Source organism: Scyliorhinus torazame, chromosome 21, assembly GCF_047496885.1.
Source record: "Scyliorhinus torazame isolate Kashiwa2021f chromosome 21, sScyTor2.1, whole genome shotgun sequence".
Classification (NCBI taxonomy): domain Eukaryota; kingdom Metazoa; phylum Chordata; class Chondrichthyes; order Carcharhiniformes; family Scyliorhinidae; genus Scyliorhinus; species Scyliorhinus torazame.
In genome coordinates, this window is record NC_092727.1 from 112,529,191 (window position 1) to 112,541,731 (window position 12,541).

The window sequence follows — 12,541 nt, forward strand, 5'->3', positions numbered from 1 at the left end:
GCCAGGGACCCAGGTTCAATCTCGACCTCGTGTCCATGTGGAGTTTGCATATTCTCCCCATGTCTGCCTGGGTCTCACCCCCACAACCCAAAAGATATGCAGGGTAGATGGATTGGTAATGCTAAATTGCCCCTTAATTGGAAATATTAAAAAATAAATAAACAGGCCAGTCAGCCAAGAACCAGCACCTGAAAAGGCAGATCAGATTCCATTGCATTAATCCATCATTTTTCTTTCATTTTCAGATGCTGACGAACCTGCTGAGCATTTACAGTGTTTTCTGTTCTTATTACAAATTTCCAGCATGTGTTGTTTCCTTCTTTTCTCCCATTTCTATTTTAAATTGGGCCTCTTTTCAGATTGCAGTGTCAAAGAAAGGGGAAACTTTGAAGGTTCCCTTCTCGCCGCCAACACCTATGATTACAAATAGTTAGAAAATAGGAGTAGCAAACCTAACTCTCTCGTGTTAGCCTTTTATATTGGGATAAGCCACCTCCGGATTGCATCGCCGCTGTAAATATCTTTAAAGGTTTTATCTGCATGGCATTTTTAGCAATATAAACATCACCCCAAATACAATTATGACATTGTTACACATCAGGCTGGAAATGAATGTGAGCCACATTAGTGTCCAGACACTTCACACATGTTAATATTCATCAATCTGTTGGTACAAGTTAATACTTTACTAAAATATGATACAGAGGAATGTTATGCAAATATGCTAAGCATTCATCCGCTAATATTGCCAGCAGTCATTTCTACAGTGAACTACGGGGATTCTTGATCTGTTGCTTTCAATCTGACAGGGACAAGCTTCAACACTCTGCGATTTGTGAGCGACACGGAATGCCCAGAGGACTTTCCAACTCCATTTGAAAATAATGAGGCCAGCGGAAACTCCATTGGTCCAACCAGAATCATAATAGAGGTGGTATTGTCCGAATGACATTTCCTGTTTGGGTCAGAGTTTGGAGGAGCATTGCTGTTTAACTTGACACAAGTGTCATTAGGCTCTGCCATCGGCCTTATAATTTATTAGAAGACAATACAATCCTTGTGCAGTAAATGAAGTATTGATTGTGCGTGGGGCAAAATAGCTTGTACGGCTTCCTGTGCAGTATTAATCCAGCTATTGTTCTCAGATTCGGTTCCACTTTATTAATCTGCGTTCTGGACCATTGATCAATTAATAGGCTTTGCTAATCAAGAGGCCAGAGTCTTGGCCTGTCATCTGACCTCAGAGGGAGGCAGGCCACAGAGGGATCAAGGGGTTGCGACCTTTGTAAGTTCTCAAGCTGACAAGCAGCTTTGGCCCGGAGTCCAGGAGAGCAGGCTGTTCACATTCAGTTTTGTGTTGGAATCATGTGGGAGTTAGCTTAGTTTATGAAAAGGGGGGGGGGGGAAAGTGACAGACTTTGTCCTGGCAGGATTGGGCCATGGAACAGTTGTTTGGTATTAATTGAATAACCCCCTGTATTCTAGGGATAACAGAGAAACTCATTTACACAAATACTTCAATGAAGCAATTGCAGCACCTTCACATCAGGTTGCCCTTGCCTCCACCTGCACCCCCCCCCCCCCCCCCCCCCATCCCCATCCCCACAAGTATCATCCTCTTGACTATTAGTGTAACTAACTGATTAATGCCCAATTGACTCTCGGTGCAGTTTATAATCAACTTTTCAGGACCAAGGTCAGTCTTGTGATGGGTGAAAAGAAGACAGCAGCAAATAAAAAATCAGTATAAATACTACCATTTTTATGGCCTCACAGACGTTTTAGCGTTTCCTTGTATTCTAAGAAATTGTTGAGATACATTAGCAGCCTGTGATAATCCCATGGGTGGAAGGAACTGCGTAATGTGCTTGCACAGAGTGAAGGGCATCGGATACAATTTCCCCAGCGAATTCTCAATTTCAGCCTTGAGACAACCAAGACACAGGCCCTCAGGGAAAAGTGGGGACAAGTAATCATGTCTGGAGGGCCGATAAGCAGCATTTGCAGACTTGGAAACCTGAAGGCCATCTGGACTGTATTGTCCAGTGAAACCCAGATAGGAAAGAAAAATAATAACTTGGTGACTGGAACATTGAAATTATTTTTTTCCCTCAATTTAGAGTACCCAATTATTTTTTCCCCCCAATTTAGAGTACCTAATTATTTTTTCCCCCCAATTTAGAGTACCCAATTATTTTTGTTTCTAATTAAGAGGAAATTGAGCGTGGCCAATCCACCTACCCTGCAAATCTTCCGGTTGTGGGGTGAGACCCAAGCAGACACGGGAAGAATGTGCAAACTCCACACGGACAGTCACCCGGGGCCAGGATCGAACCCAGGTCCTCGGCGTCATGAGGCAGCAGTGCTAACCACTGTGCCACCCTGCTGCCCCTTGGAACATGGAAATAATGGACAGCATCTTGTGCTCTCGCTAGTGGAGAACTTGGCAGTTGGATGGGCATGTAATTAAACGGAATAATGGCGTGCTTGAACTCCACTACCTTCCCTCCTGCACCAGAAAAAGGTTCTGGGCAGCCAGGTTCTTGGTCACTCTTCCAACCCCACCATCTACTGAGGCCCTTAAATGGCCAATTAACAATCACATAAGGGCCTCATGAATACCCAATTATTATTTTTTCAATTAAAGGGCAATTTAGCATGGCCAATCCACATCTTTGGGTTGTGGGGGTGAAACCCACACAGACATGGGGAGAATGTGCAAATTCCACGCGGACAATGACTCAGGGCCGGATTCGAACCCGGGTCCTCAGCGCCACAGTCCCATAGATAGAATTTACATTGCAGAAGGAGGCCATCCGGCCCATCGGGTCTGCACTGGCTCTTGGAAAGAGCACCCTACCCAAGGTCAACACCTCCACCCTCTCCCCACAACCCCACTCAACACTAAGGGCAATTTTGGACACTAAGGGAAGTTTATCATGGCCAATCCACCTAACCTGCACATCTTTGGACTGTGGGAGGAAACCGGAGCACCCGGAGGAAACCCACGCACACACGGGGAGGATGTGCAGACTCCGCACAGACAGTGACCCAAGCTGGAATCGAACCTGGGACCCTGGAGCTGTGAAGCAATTGTGCTATCCACAATGCTACCGTGCTGCCCTATGCCTTCCACTTCTGATATTAACCCAGTGGGGGATGGGCCTGTCACCATGCACAACATGCAAAACTGTGGGGGCAGCTTGTCACCTCTGGGTTGGAAGTGGGGTCTCAATCAGAAGCATTTTGTCAAGTTCCCCAGTCAGACAGTCAATTTCAGGAAGGTCAGGGCCTGCTGGGAACGCCGCCTGCCCATGATGCTGACCCCCTACATCCACCCCCTTCCCAGCAACCCCCATCCTGTGAGACCCGCCTCCACACTTCGTACCTATGGCCGAGGTCACTCTGGGTCCTGGGATTCCAGTGCCTGTCCTTCCAGTGACAGCTACCACCTCCCAGTGCCCCGGCTGAGCACAAGAACGGTCAGCTTCTGATTGGCTGATAGCTATCGGTAGGACAGACATCGACATCCGGGATCTTGATTCCAGGGGAAGGCCGCAGCTGCCTCTTGCCACTGCCTGGCTCGCTTGTGATCCGGTGGACCTTCTCTCGCTGGGTCTCCAGCCGGCAGGGGAGACCTCCCCCACCCATTCCCAAGGCCTCAGCAAGATTCTGCCCAACAACACATGTAGAAGAAATGCTTATGTAAAATGTTGTTGTGTTAAAAAGTCTAAATACTGAAATAATTGTGTTTGATACTCTGCAGGATCATCTGCTTCCTCCACTTTCTCCTTTCCTTTAAACAATGAATACACTGAAATTTGATTCCAAGAGCTCTGGCAAATCTCTGGTATTTTGTTGAATTATATTATTCATGCACAAGCTGAGAATGCAAATGTCCTCAAGCCTGCCTAACATCCACACACCTTCCAGTAAGGTTATTGCATTGTGATTCGGAGAAAGAGTCCCGAGGCCAGCTGCAATGCTCCTGATTCGATTCTGGCTAACACCAGCTAACTGCACAGACCCAGAATCAAACATGATTCTCGGGTCCTGTTTTCCTCTCTTACAACCAAACAGATTTAATGTTGCAAACTTAATGGGCATATGACCAAGATCAGGTCTTTGTACAAACCAAGACATAATTTCAGTTTTAAATGAAAACTTATTCTAACTTCACATTAGAAATTTAATTTTTTAAACTATTGATTACGATAAACAGGGATTAGTAAAACGAAAGCTCATCCAGTGCCTAGATAAGTTACTGCAGCTCAAGATGTATGTTCCTTTCGCAAAACCTTTTCAAGTTTAACACTGATGTGGGCAGCACGGTGGCACAGTGAGTAGCACTGCTGCCTCACTGCGCCGAGGTCCCAGGTTCGATCCCGGCTCTGGGTCACTGTCCGTGTGGAGTTTGCACATTCTCCCCGTGTCTGCGTGGGTTTCGTCCCCACAACCCAAAAGACGTGCAGGGTAGGCAGATTGGCCACACTAAAATTGCCCCTCAATGGAAAAAATGAATTGGGTACATTGAATTTATTTGAAAAAAAATTTAACACTGATAATTTCAAATAAGCTACAATATGATTTTGGTTTTTTAGAAATAAAACAATTGTTTGATTAAAATTACAATACAAGTTAGGAGAAATGCAACCAAAATTAAAATCATGTTTAATAGCATCTTTGGTCAATGACTTTTCTATCCACACTGGGTGCCTATATCTCTGGGAACCAGCAAGGGGTCAGGATAAAGCCCTAGTCTATTCATGTACCAAATCTCATCAACATTCCTCACGCACTCTTGCTGAAGGGGGGAGGGAATTTGTTATCAGGAACCACAGGTTCCCACACTACAGACATCTGTGAGGGGACAAGGGCCTGTTCCAAGATATTCTGCTCATTTACAGAGAGGGGAAAAACAGAGGAAGTTCAATTATTTGCACGTTTTATAAAAAGGCACAACTCAATCCATTCTCTTCTAAATCCCCTTGTAGAACTTCAAACTTACAGTGCCACAATTTTGGCTTTACATGTTTTGCTCAGCTTTTTCTTAAATTTAGAGTACCCAATTCTTTTTTCCCCAATTAAGGCGCGATTTTAGCGTGGCCAATCCCTGCACAGCTTTTTGGGCTGTGGGGGTGAGACCCATGCAGACACAGGGAGAATATGCAGACTCCACACGGACAGTGACCCTGGGGGAGGAGGGGAATCAAACCCGGGTCCTTGGTGCCGTGAGGCAGCAGTGCTAACCACTGTGCCACCGTGCTGCTCAGCTCAGTCTTTTTTAAAATTAAATGTACTCCTGAAATGTAAAGTTGGACTTGATTCAGCACAATGCATAAAGATTCAAGAAATAGTTATGCGGTTATGCGGAAATCCATTTAAAGTAAAAGACAAGGGGGCGGCATGGGTGCACAGTGGTTAGCACTGCTGCCTACAGCACTCAGAACACCGAAGCGATCCTGGCCCTAGGTCACTATCTGTGTGGAGTTTGCACAGTCTCCCAGTGTCTGCGTGGGTTTCACCCCCACAACCCAAAGATGTGCAGGTTAAGTGGACTGGTCACACAAAATTGCCCCTTAATTGGAAAAAAAAATGAATTAGGTACTCTAAATTTATATTTTTAAAATAAAATAAAAGCCCTTGCAATTCATAACCCATAATTTATTTTAAATCATTCTGGAATTGTATGTGGTCAAGCATATAATAGCAAATTAAGGAATCATATATGGACTCGAAATGTTAACTCTATTGTCTCTCTCTGCAGATGCTGCCAGACGTGCTGGGATTTTCCAGCATTTTCCATTTTTGTTTCAGCATCCACAGTATTTTGCTTTTATTGCACAGTATTCATTGTATTGAGTACAAAGCCAAAGGTTATCGAGTGCTTTTGTCGAAACCCACCGGAAAGTACAAGTGTAATAAAAATAAAAGATGCTAGACATTCACAACAATTCCATCAGCTGAAAGGTAAAATGACAGTTCAGGATATAGGTCGGAGATTCTCAGCCAGAACTAACCCACTTTTCTCCTTTCAATGTCCAGCTGTCCATTTCTGCTTTTATTTCAGTTTATTAAAGACTTTCAGAAACAAAACTATGTCCTATCTTGAAGTGAAGAGCTAGAATTACTGGATTTTTGATTATTTCCCTTGAAACTTTAATCGGATTATTATTTCAATTATTTAACTTTTTTTTTAAAAAGGAAAGCTCAGAAACCTATATGTTGCTGATAAGTGATTCCAAAAATTGACTGTGGCAGAAAGAGGTACAACATCTAGCTGTAATTGGTTTAACTGAAGGCTACTATTGAAAATAAAAGCATGTAAAGTCCCTTTATAAATCTATTACATTTAATTGGAACCTTGCGTTATAAATCAATTACAACTGCCCTAACTTGCCCTATTAGACATGATTGGGTAACATAGTATTTCCCCTCTTAAGGTCGAATAGATTTTATGGTCACCGAATCCAAGTAAATCAATACAAATCCTTGCAGTTCATAGCTCCTGAAAATAAAATCCTCAGAGACAGAGAAGCAGAACGGGAAGTGCAATCTTCCCATTCAGTGTAACACATATTGGGCTCTTTAAACATGAAAGATGATCCTCATGGCAAAAGTAATGGTTTCAAGCTCTCTTTAGGCTATTGATTCAGGAATTTGGCTTTGGAAAGGCTCATTGTAGCTTCAGACAATACTCCACATGGGAAAGAGCCGTGAAAGGGACAGCAGAGAGACTGGAAGAGACCTCCGCTGGGTCCCAATTCCTGTTCAACAGCACTGATTGCACGTTCCTTTTTACAAGGAGACTCTCGAAATAGCAGCCACTGGAGGAGAAGTACATTCACTAACTCACACCGAATAAAAATAGCCCTTAAATGTAAACATGAAATGCAATTATAATTTTAAAAGGAACTACTGTAATCTGTAAGGAATGATGTTTTCATTGTAGGAATCAGCTGATAGACTGACTCTGCCACCAGACATAATGCAATGGTTTCCCCTGCACCCCCCTCCCCACCCACCCTTAAATTTAGAAAGAATGGCCTTTTGGAATCATTTATTGAGAATCCACAGTGAAGGGTCAATGTCCACAATGCGAGGCATCCTCAAGGTAGAAAGCATCAGGAGAAGAGACAAGTTAAATTAATAAATCTCGGATAGATGACACCAAAGTTCAGAATTCACAGGGGGAGGATTGTGTTTAGGAACAAACGCACACCCAACTTTTCTGCCAGTGCCACCTTCTTTCATTTAATAATAATCTTTATTATTGTCACGAGTAGGTTTACATTAATACGGCAATAAAGTTACTGTGAAAAACCCCTAGTCGCAACACTCTGGCGCCTGTTCGGGTACACAGAGGGAGAATTCAGAATGTTCAATGCCCCTAACAGGCAAGTTTTTCGGGACTTGTGGGGGGGGGGGGGGGGGGGGGGGGGGGGGGAACGGAGCACCCAGAAGAAACCCACGCAGACATGGGGAGAACCAAGCTGGGATTCGAACCCAGTCCCTGACACAGTGAAGCAACAGTACTACCCACTGTGCTACCTATTGTACTCCAGAATGGAAATTTGCAGCTGTAGGTTTTCACCCCACTGTAGCTTCCTCCCATTTTCATACCATTGTGTGATAGTGACTGACAAAACCCAGCTCATTTACATATCCTTCACAGAGGGCTTGAGGGGCAAGTGAATAGCAGCATTATAAAGGATAAATATGCAGTTTCCACCTCTTGCATTTTAGCACTACACCTAAAGAAAGCCCAAAGTTGAACAATGTGGCCCATTTAATGTTAGCCATGTGAATGTATCCCAATCCATCAGATCACCTCCATTTATTCACCTGAAGATAACGTGATTTAGTTCAACGTGGAATCAACACCTAAAGTAAACACTTTATAATCAAATCAAAACTCCCTGTCTATCACAGCAGGGAGTAAAGGGACATAAAGTTAGTGTTGTGGTCCAAATTGGCCCTTGAAAGAGTTGCCAATCAGCCTGAATACCCCATGTTATTATCAAAGCACAAATACATTAAAACAACAGCACTGTGGTTTAATAGATAAATACTACCAACAAAACTCTTGCACTGCACCAATTTATAGGATGCAAAACAAAAAACAAACATTGATCTCTATAACGTCTCCTGAATCTGTGCCTGCCTCAGCTGATTAGCCACCGAAACCCTCAGCCATGCCTTACCATTTGTCACCTCGAGGCTTCAATATTCGAAGGTTCTCCTGGCCAAGCTTCCCATTTCCACCCAAATAGACTGCAGGCCATCTATAACTATGCTGCTCATAGAATCATAGAATTTACAGTGCAGTAGGAGGCCATTTGGCCCATCAGGTCTGCACTGACCCTTGGAAAGAGCACCCTACTTAAGCCCATGCCTCCACCCTATGCCCATAACCCAATAACCCTACCTAATCTTTTGGACACTGAGGGCCAATTTAGCATGGCCAATCCACCTAACCTGCACATCTTTGGACAGTGCGAGGAAACAAGAGCAACCAGAGGAAACCCGCGCAGACACGGGAGAAAGTGCAAACGTCACACAGTCACCCGAGGCCGGAATTGAACCCGGGTCCCTGGAGCTCAGTGGCAGCTGTGCTAACCACTGTGACACTGTGCCGCCCTTTAAAAAAAATAAATTTAGAGTACCCAATTCTATTTTTCCAATTAAGAGGCAATTTAGCATGGCCAATTCACCTACCCTGCACATCTTTTTGTGTCGAGGGGGATGAGACCCACAGACACAGGGGGAATGCAAAAGCTCCACACAGAGTGTGACGCAGAGCCAGGATTGAACCCGAGTCCTCAGCATGGTGAGGCAGTGCTAACCACTGCGCTGTCCTGTCATATCATAACTCAAGTCCTATTCGCCAATGACCTCTTTTTACTCTGACCACCATCTCCCCCCTCCCTCACCAGGGCTCCCAGTCCTGCAGGAACTCAATTTTAAAATTCTTGTCCTCATTTTCATAGGCTTCTGGGCCGTGCTTCCGAAGATCTCTGCACTTCTCCAATGTTTAGCCACTTGCAAATCCCGGATTTTATTCGCTCAATCATTTGTGGCCGTGCTTTCAACTGCTTAGATCCGTAGCTCTGGAATACCTTCTTAAACCTCACCAGCTCTCTAACTAACTCTCCCTCTGCTCCTTCCAGATGTTTTTATAAACAATCACTGACCAAGCTTTGAGCCGCCTATCAAACTATCTCCTTAAATGGCTCAGTATCGAATTTTGTTTGATAAAACTTCTGTGAAGCATCTTTGGATATTTTATTATGTTAAAGGCATTATATAAGTGAAAGTAATTAATAGCATATGACTGATATAACAATAGAAAGAGATACAAGATTCAGCGTTAAAATGTTGGCACAGTCCAAATCAACGTCTGCTTATCAGATTTAATCAAACTTCTAGTAAGTTCTCACCATGAGCTTTGCAGGGCAACTTTGGGCTGTAAACTTGCTAGTGTAAGTCATAATCCAAGGAGGCACTTTTTCGTTTTAGGTACCATTCTGAAATCTTGTCACCAAAGTTGCAGGCAAGATAAACTTTCAAAAAGGAGAACCAGGATGTCTATTTCCCATAGAGAGAGAGGGCGCATCTCAGTCACTCTGCTCCCCACTCTCATGGGGAAGAGGCAGACAGGAAAGTGTTCAAGAGCTCCTCGCAGACACTTCAACGCCTACATGTGACCAGTATCAGAAAAGGGCCGGGAGGTAGCAGACTGCACCAGTGACTGCTGTTACAACATCAGAAATCTGTGCAGTGCCCCACAACTTAAAGATCGGTCGCTTTTTTTCTACAAGTTTTGTCATTAAAATCATTTGACAGACTCGTTGTCCGAGAGAGATGTGGGGAGAGACTTTTATAAATGACAATGGACATGTTTCTCACAAACATAAAAGTAGTTGGACAGGTTTCTCATAAGGGATGTCCTTAAAATTAGTTTATTTCGGGATGTAGGATCAAGTAATCGCCCCCTCCCCTCCCCTCCCGATACAAGACTCGGTTCAGACACATTTCCTTCCATATCAGCTGGGCTGTGGAAACTGAATAGACCCAACCAGCTCCATACAGACCGCGCCTGGGCTCCTGTCTGTGCAACTGAAGCAACGTCGCCACCTTCCAAAAAGTTTATTTTCTGCGTGTTTGTAAATGAATTAAGTACGACCTTTCTTGGCAAATTTCGCGGCTCGCCTGCTGCTCGGCGTTTATCTGCGGTGACAATCCCCATCTCAATCTGCCCAGCAGTCTGACCACCGCAAATTACAGTCGAATTGATTAAAAAGGGGGGGGGGGAGGTGGACATGTTCCCATTGCAAAAGCCCCCTCCCTCCCAAAGCAGGATGTGATTCTCCTTATTATCAGAAACAAGGAGGTCACAAAGCAAATTTCACTCTGGACCTGAGCACTTAGGATTGTCTCAACATCACAAAAGTGGCTAGCTCCAGGTGTTGTATCGGATTTGCGCATTGCCGCACAGTTTGGAGGGGGGAGGAGGGTCTCAGCGACTAAACCAGGGGACCCGTCATTCACAAACACAGCAGCAGCAAACCGCCCCGCCCCCCCAAAAAAAGGGGGGTCCAAACAGCACAACTCACCTGAAGTATCCCACATATTCAATTCGATTCTTTGCTTCTCAATTTCGAAACTCGCCGTGTAATTCTCAAAGACGGTGGGAACATAACTCTAGAATTAAAAAATACGCAACGTGATACAATAAAGAACGCTTGTATTAAATATACATGCATTTAAAAAGGGGGGGGGGGGTTACATTTAACAATTAGGCACCAGTGGCAAATTGATTGAATACAGTTCATTCAACAATGTGCTGGTGTATTATGTTTTAAAACTTGCTACAGAAGTGTTCTTAAACTGGGAGATGGTTTGGGGGAAAAGCGCAGAAGGAAATATTCCAATCTAAAATCGGTACCAGCTTCCACACAAGCCCCAAGCCCGATTGGTTTTTCTTTAAGAAATTCTTTCAAAGTGAATATCGTTCTGAGTAGGAGGATCGATTATGTTTGGAATAAGATGTGTCGTTTCGCGGTTAATCAATTACAGACCCGAAACAAAACTTCATACAAACCACTCTTATCTTTGTGTTTATTTCTAGGGCAATGCGGGATCTTAGCAAAAATGTGAATTGCTCAACACACCAGGTGGTCTGTTCAAATTTTAGGTGGAAAAATTATTATTTTTTAAACATTCACCTCGGGATAGCAGTCCTTGGCAAATACGTGCAATAAAGTAGTTTTCCCACACTGCGAATCCCCAACCACGACAATCTTGCAACGAGCGGTTTGGTTCTCCATGGTTTGACCCTGGTCCTGGTGGCTGGTCCCTTTTTTCATCTACTGTGCTAAACGCTGCCGCTTTCTAACCAGTAAATCCCCGAAGTGCGAGAGAACAGCTCCCCTCCGCTGCGCTCAGTCTTGCCTCCTCCAGCCCGGACTGCCTTTTGCTTTCTCAGGGCTGTTTGTCGAGGAGCCGGGAGCTTCCCTCATTCAGGAGAGAGTCGCCAATCAGTGCTGTGTTCCCGGAGATATGCAAAACCCTGGGCGGGGCCACCAGTTGGAAAATAATTCAATTAAAACGAGTGGGTGAAGTCAAAGCCAAATCAAGCCAAGTTGCGCTCCAACTTAACACAAAAGTGTGTGAACGACACCCTGTGAAGTACTCATCTGGAAGAGAATTGCTTTAGGTGCCAAGAGAGACCGTGACATTTTTTGTAAAGCTTTTTAAAAAAAAGATGGGCTGGAGTTTGTAAGAATGGAATGGGACAAACTGGCAGTCTTTTCTTTTTGGTGGGATCTGAAATATTAGCTTTGAAGAAGACGAGCATTTAAAACATGCACCAAAATATGGGAAGTAAAAATAGATGACATCATTTGACAATTCTACTGTGTGTGCACGTACAAAGGATGTGTTAAGGATAGAAACTGCCAAGTGGTTCAACACCATCATGCAGTGCCACAGTGTGGGGAAATGTGGGATTTCTCCTCAGCACTCATTGCCCAATCCCAATCATTTAAAAAAAAATGTTGTCTATGTAGGCACGGGTGGCAAGGCCAGCATGTAATGCCCATTCCGCAATTGGCCGTGAGAAGGCGGTGGGGAACCACCATCTTGAACCACTGCAGTTCATATGGTGCAGCTATAATAATAATAATCTTTATTATTGTCACAAGTAGGCTTACATTAACACAACAATGAAGTTACTGTGAAAATCCCCCAGTCGCCACACTCGGGTGCCTGTTCGGGCACGGGTTCTTATACCCTGCCTATCAGGGCGGAGCTATCATACATTCTACCAATGGAAAGCATACAGTTTCCATCAATGGTGCTTTAGCCTGTCAGGTACCATAATACCTATAATACCACATTCACCCCCTGTTAAAAAAGAGTCCAGTGGGGGTGGTGGCCTGAAACTACAAAACATAGCAACATGGTATAATTAGATATGGAGGTACCGTAATACATCCGTACAGTGTTTAGTAACTATTTACAATTCTGAAAGCTGTGT

General features: G+C 44.1%; 1 protein-coding gene across 1 annotated transcript in view; it reads right to left on the reverse strand.

The window, feature by feature from the left end:
* rnd2 (Rho family GTPase 2) overlaps positions 1–11,498 on the reverse strand; it is a 79,583-nt gene extending 68,085 nt beyond the window's left edge. Inside the window, exons 1-2 of the mRNA XM_072487274.1 lie at positions 11,229–11,498; positions 10,617–10,704 (exon numbers count right to left, since the gene is read on the reverse strand). Of these exons, the coding sequence (XP_072343375.1) occupies positions 10,617–10,704; positions 11,229–11,369 (229 nt within the window). The 5' untranslated portion in view covers positions 11,370–11,498. The remainder of the gene's footprint in view (positions 1–10,616; positions 10,705–11,228) is intronic.
* Positions 11,499–12,541: the final 1,043 nt, after the last annotated feature.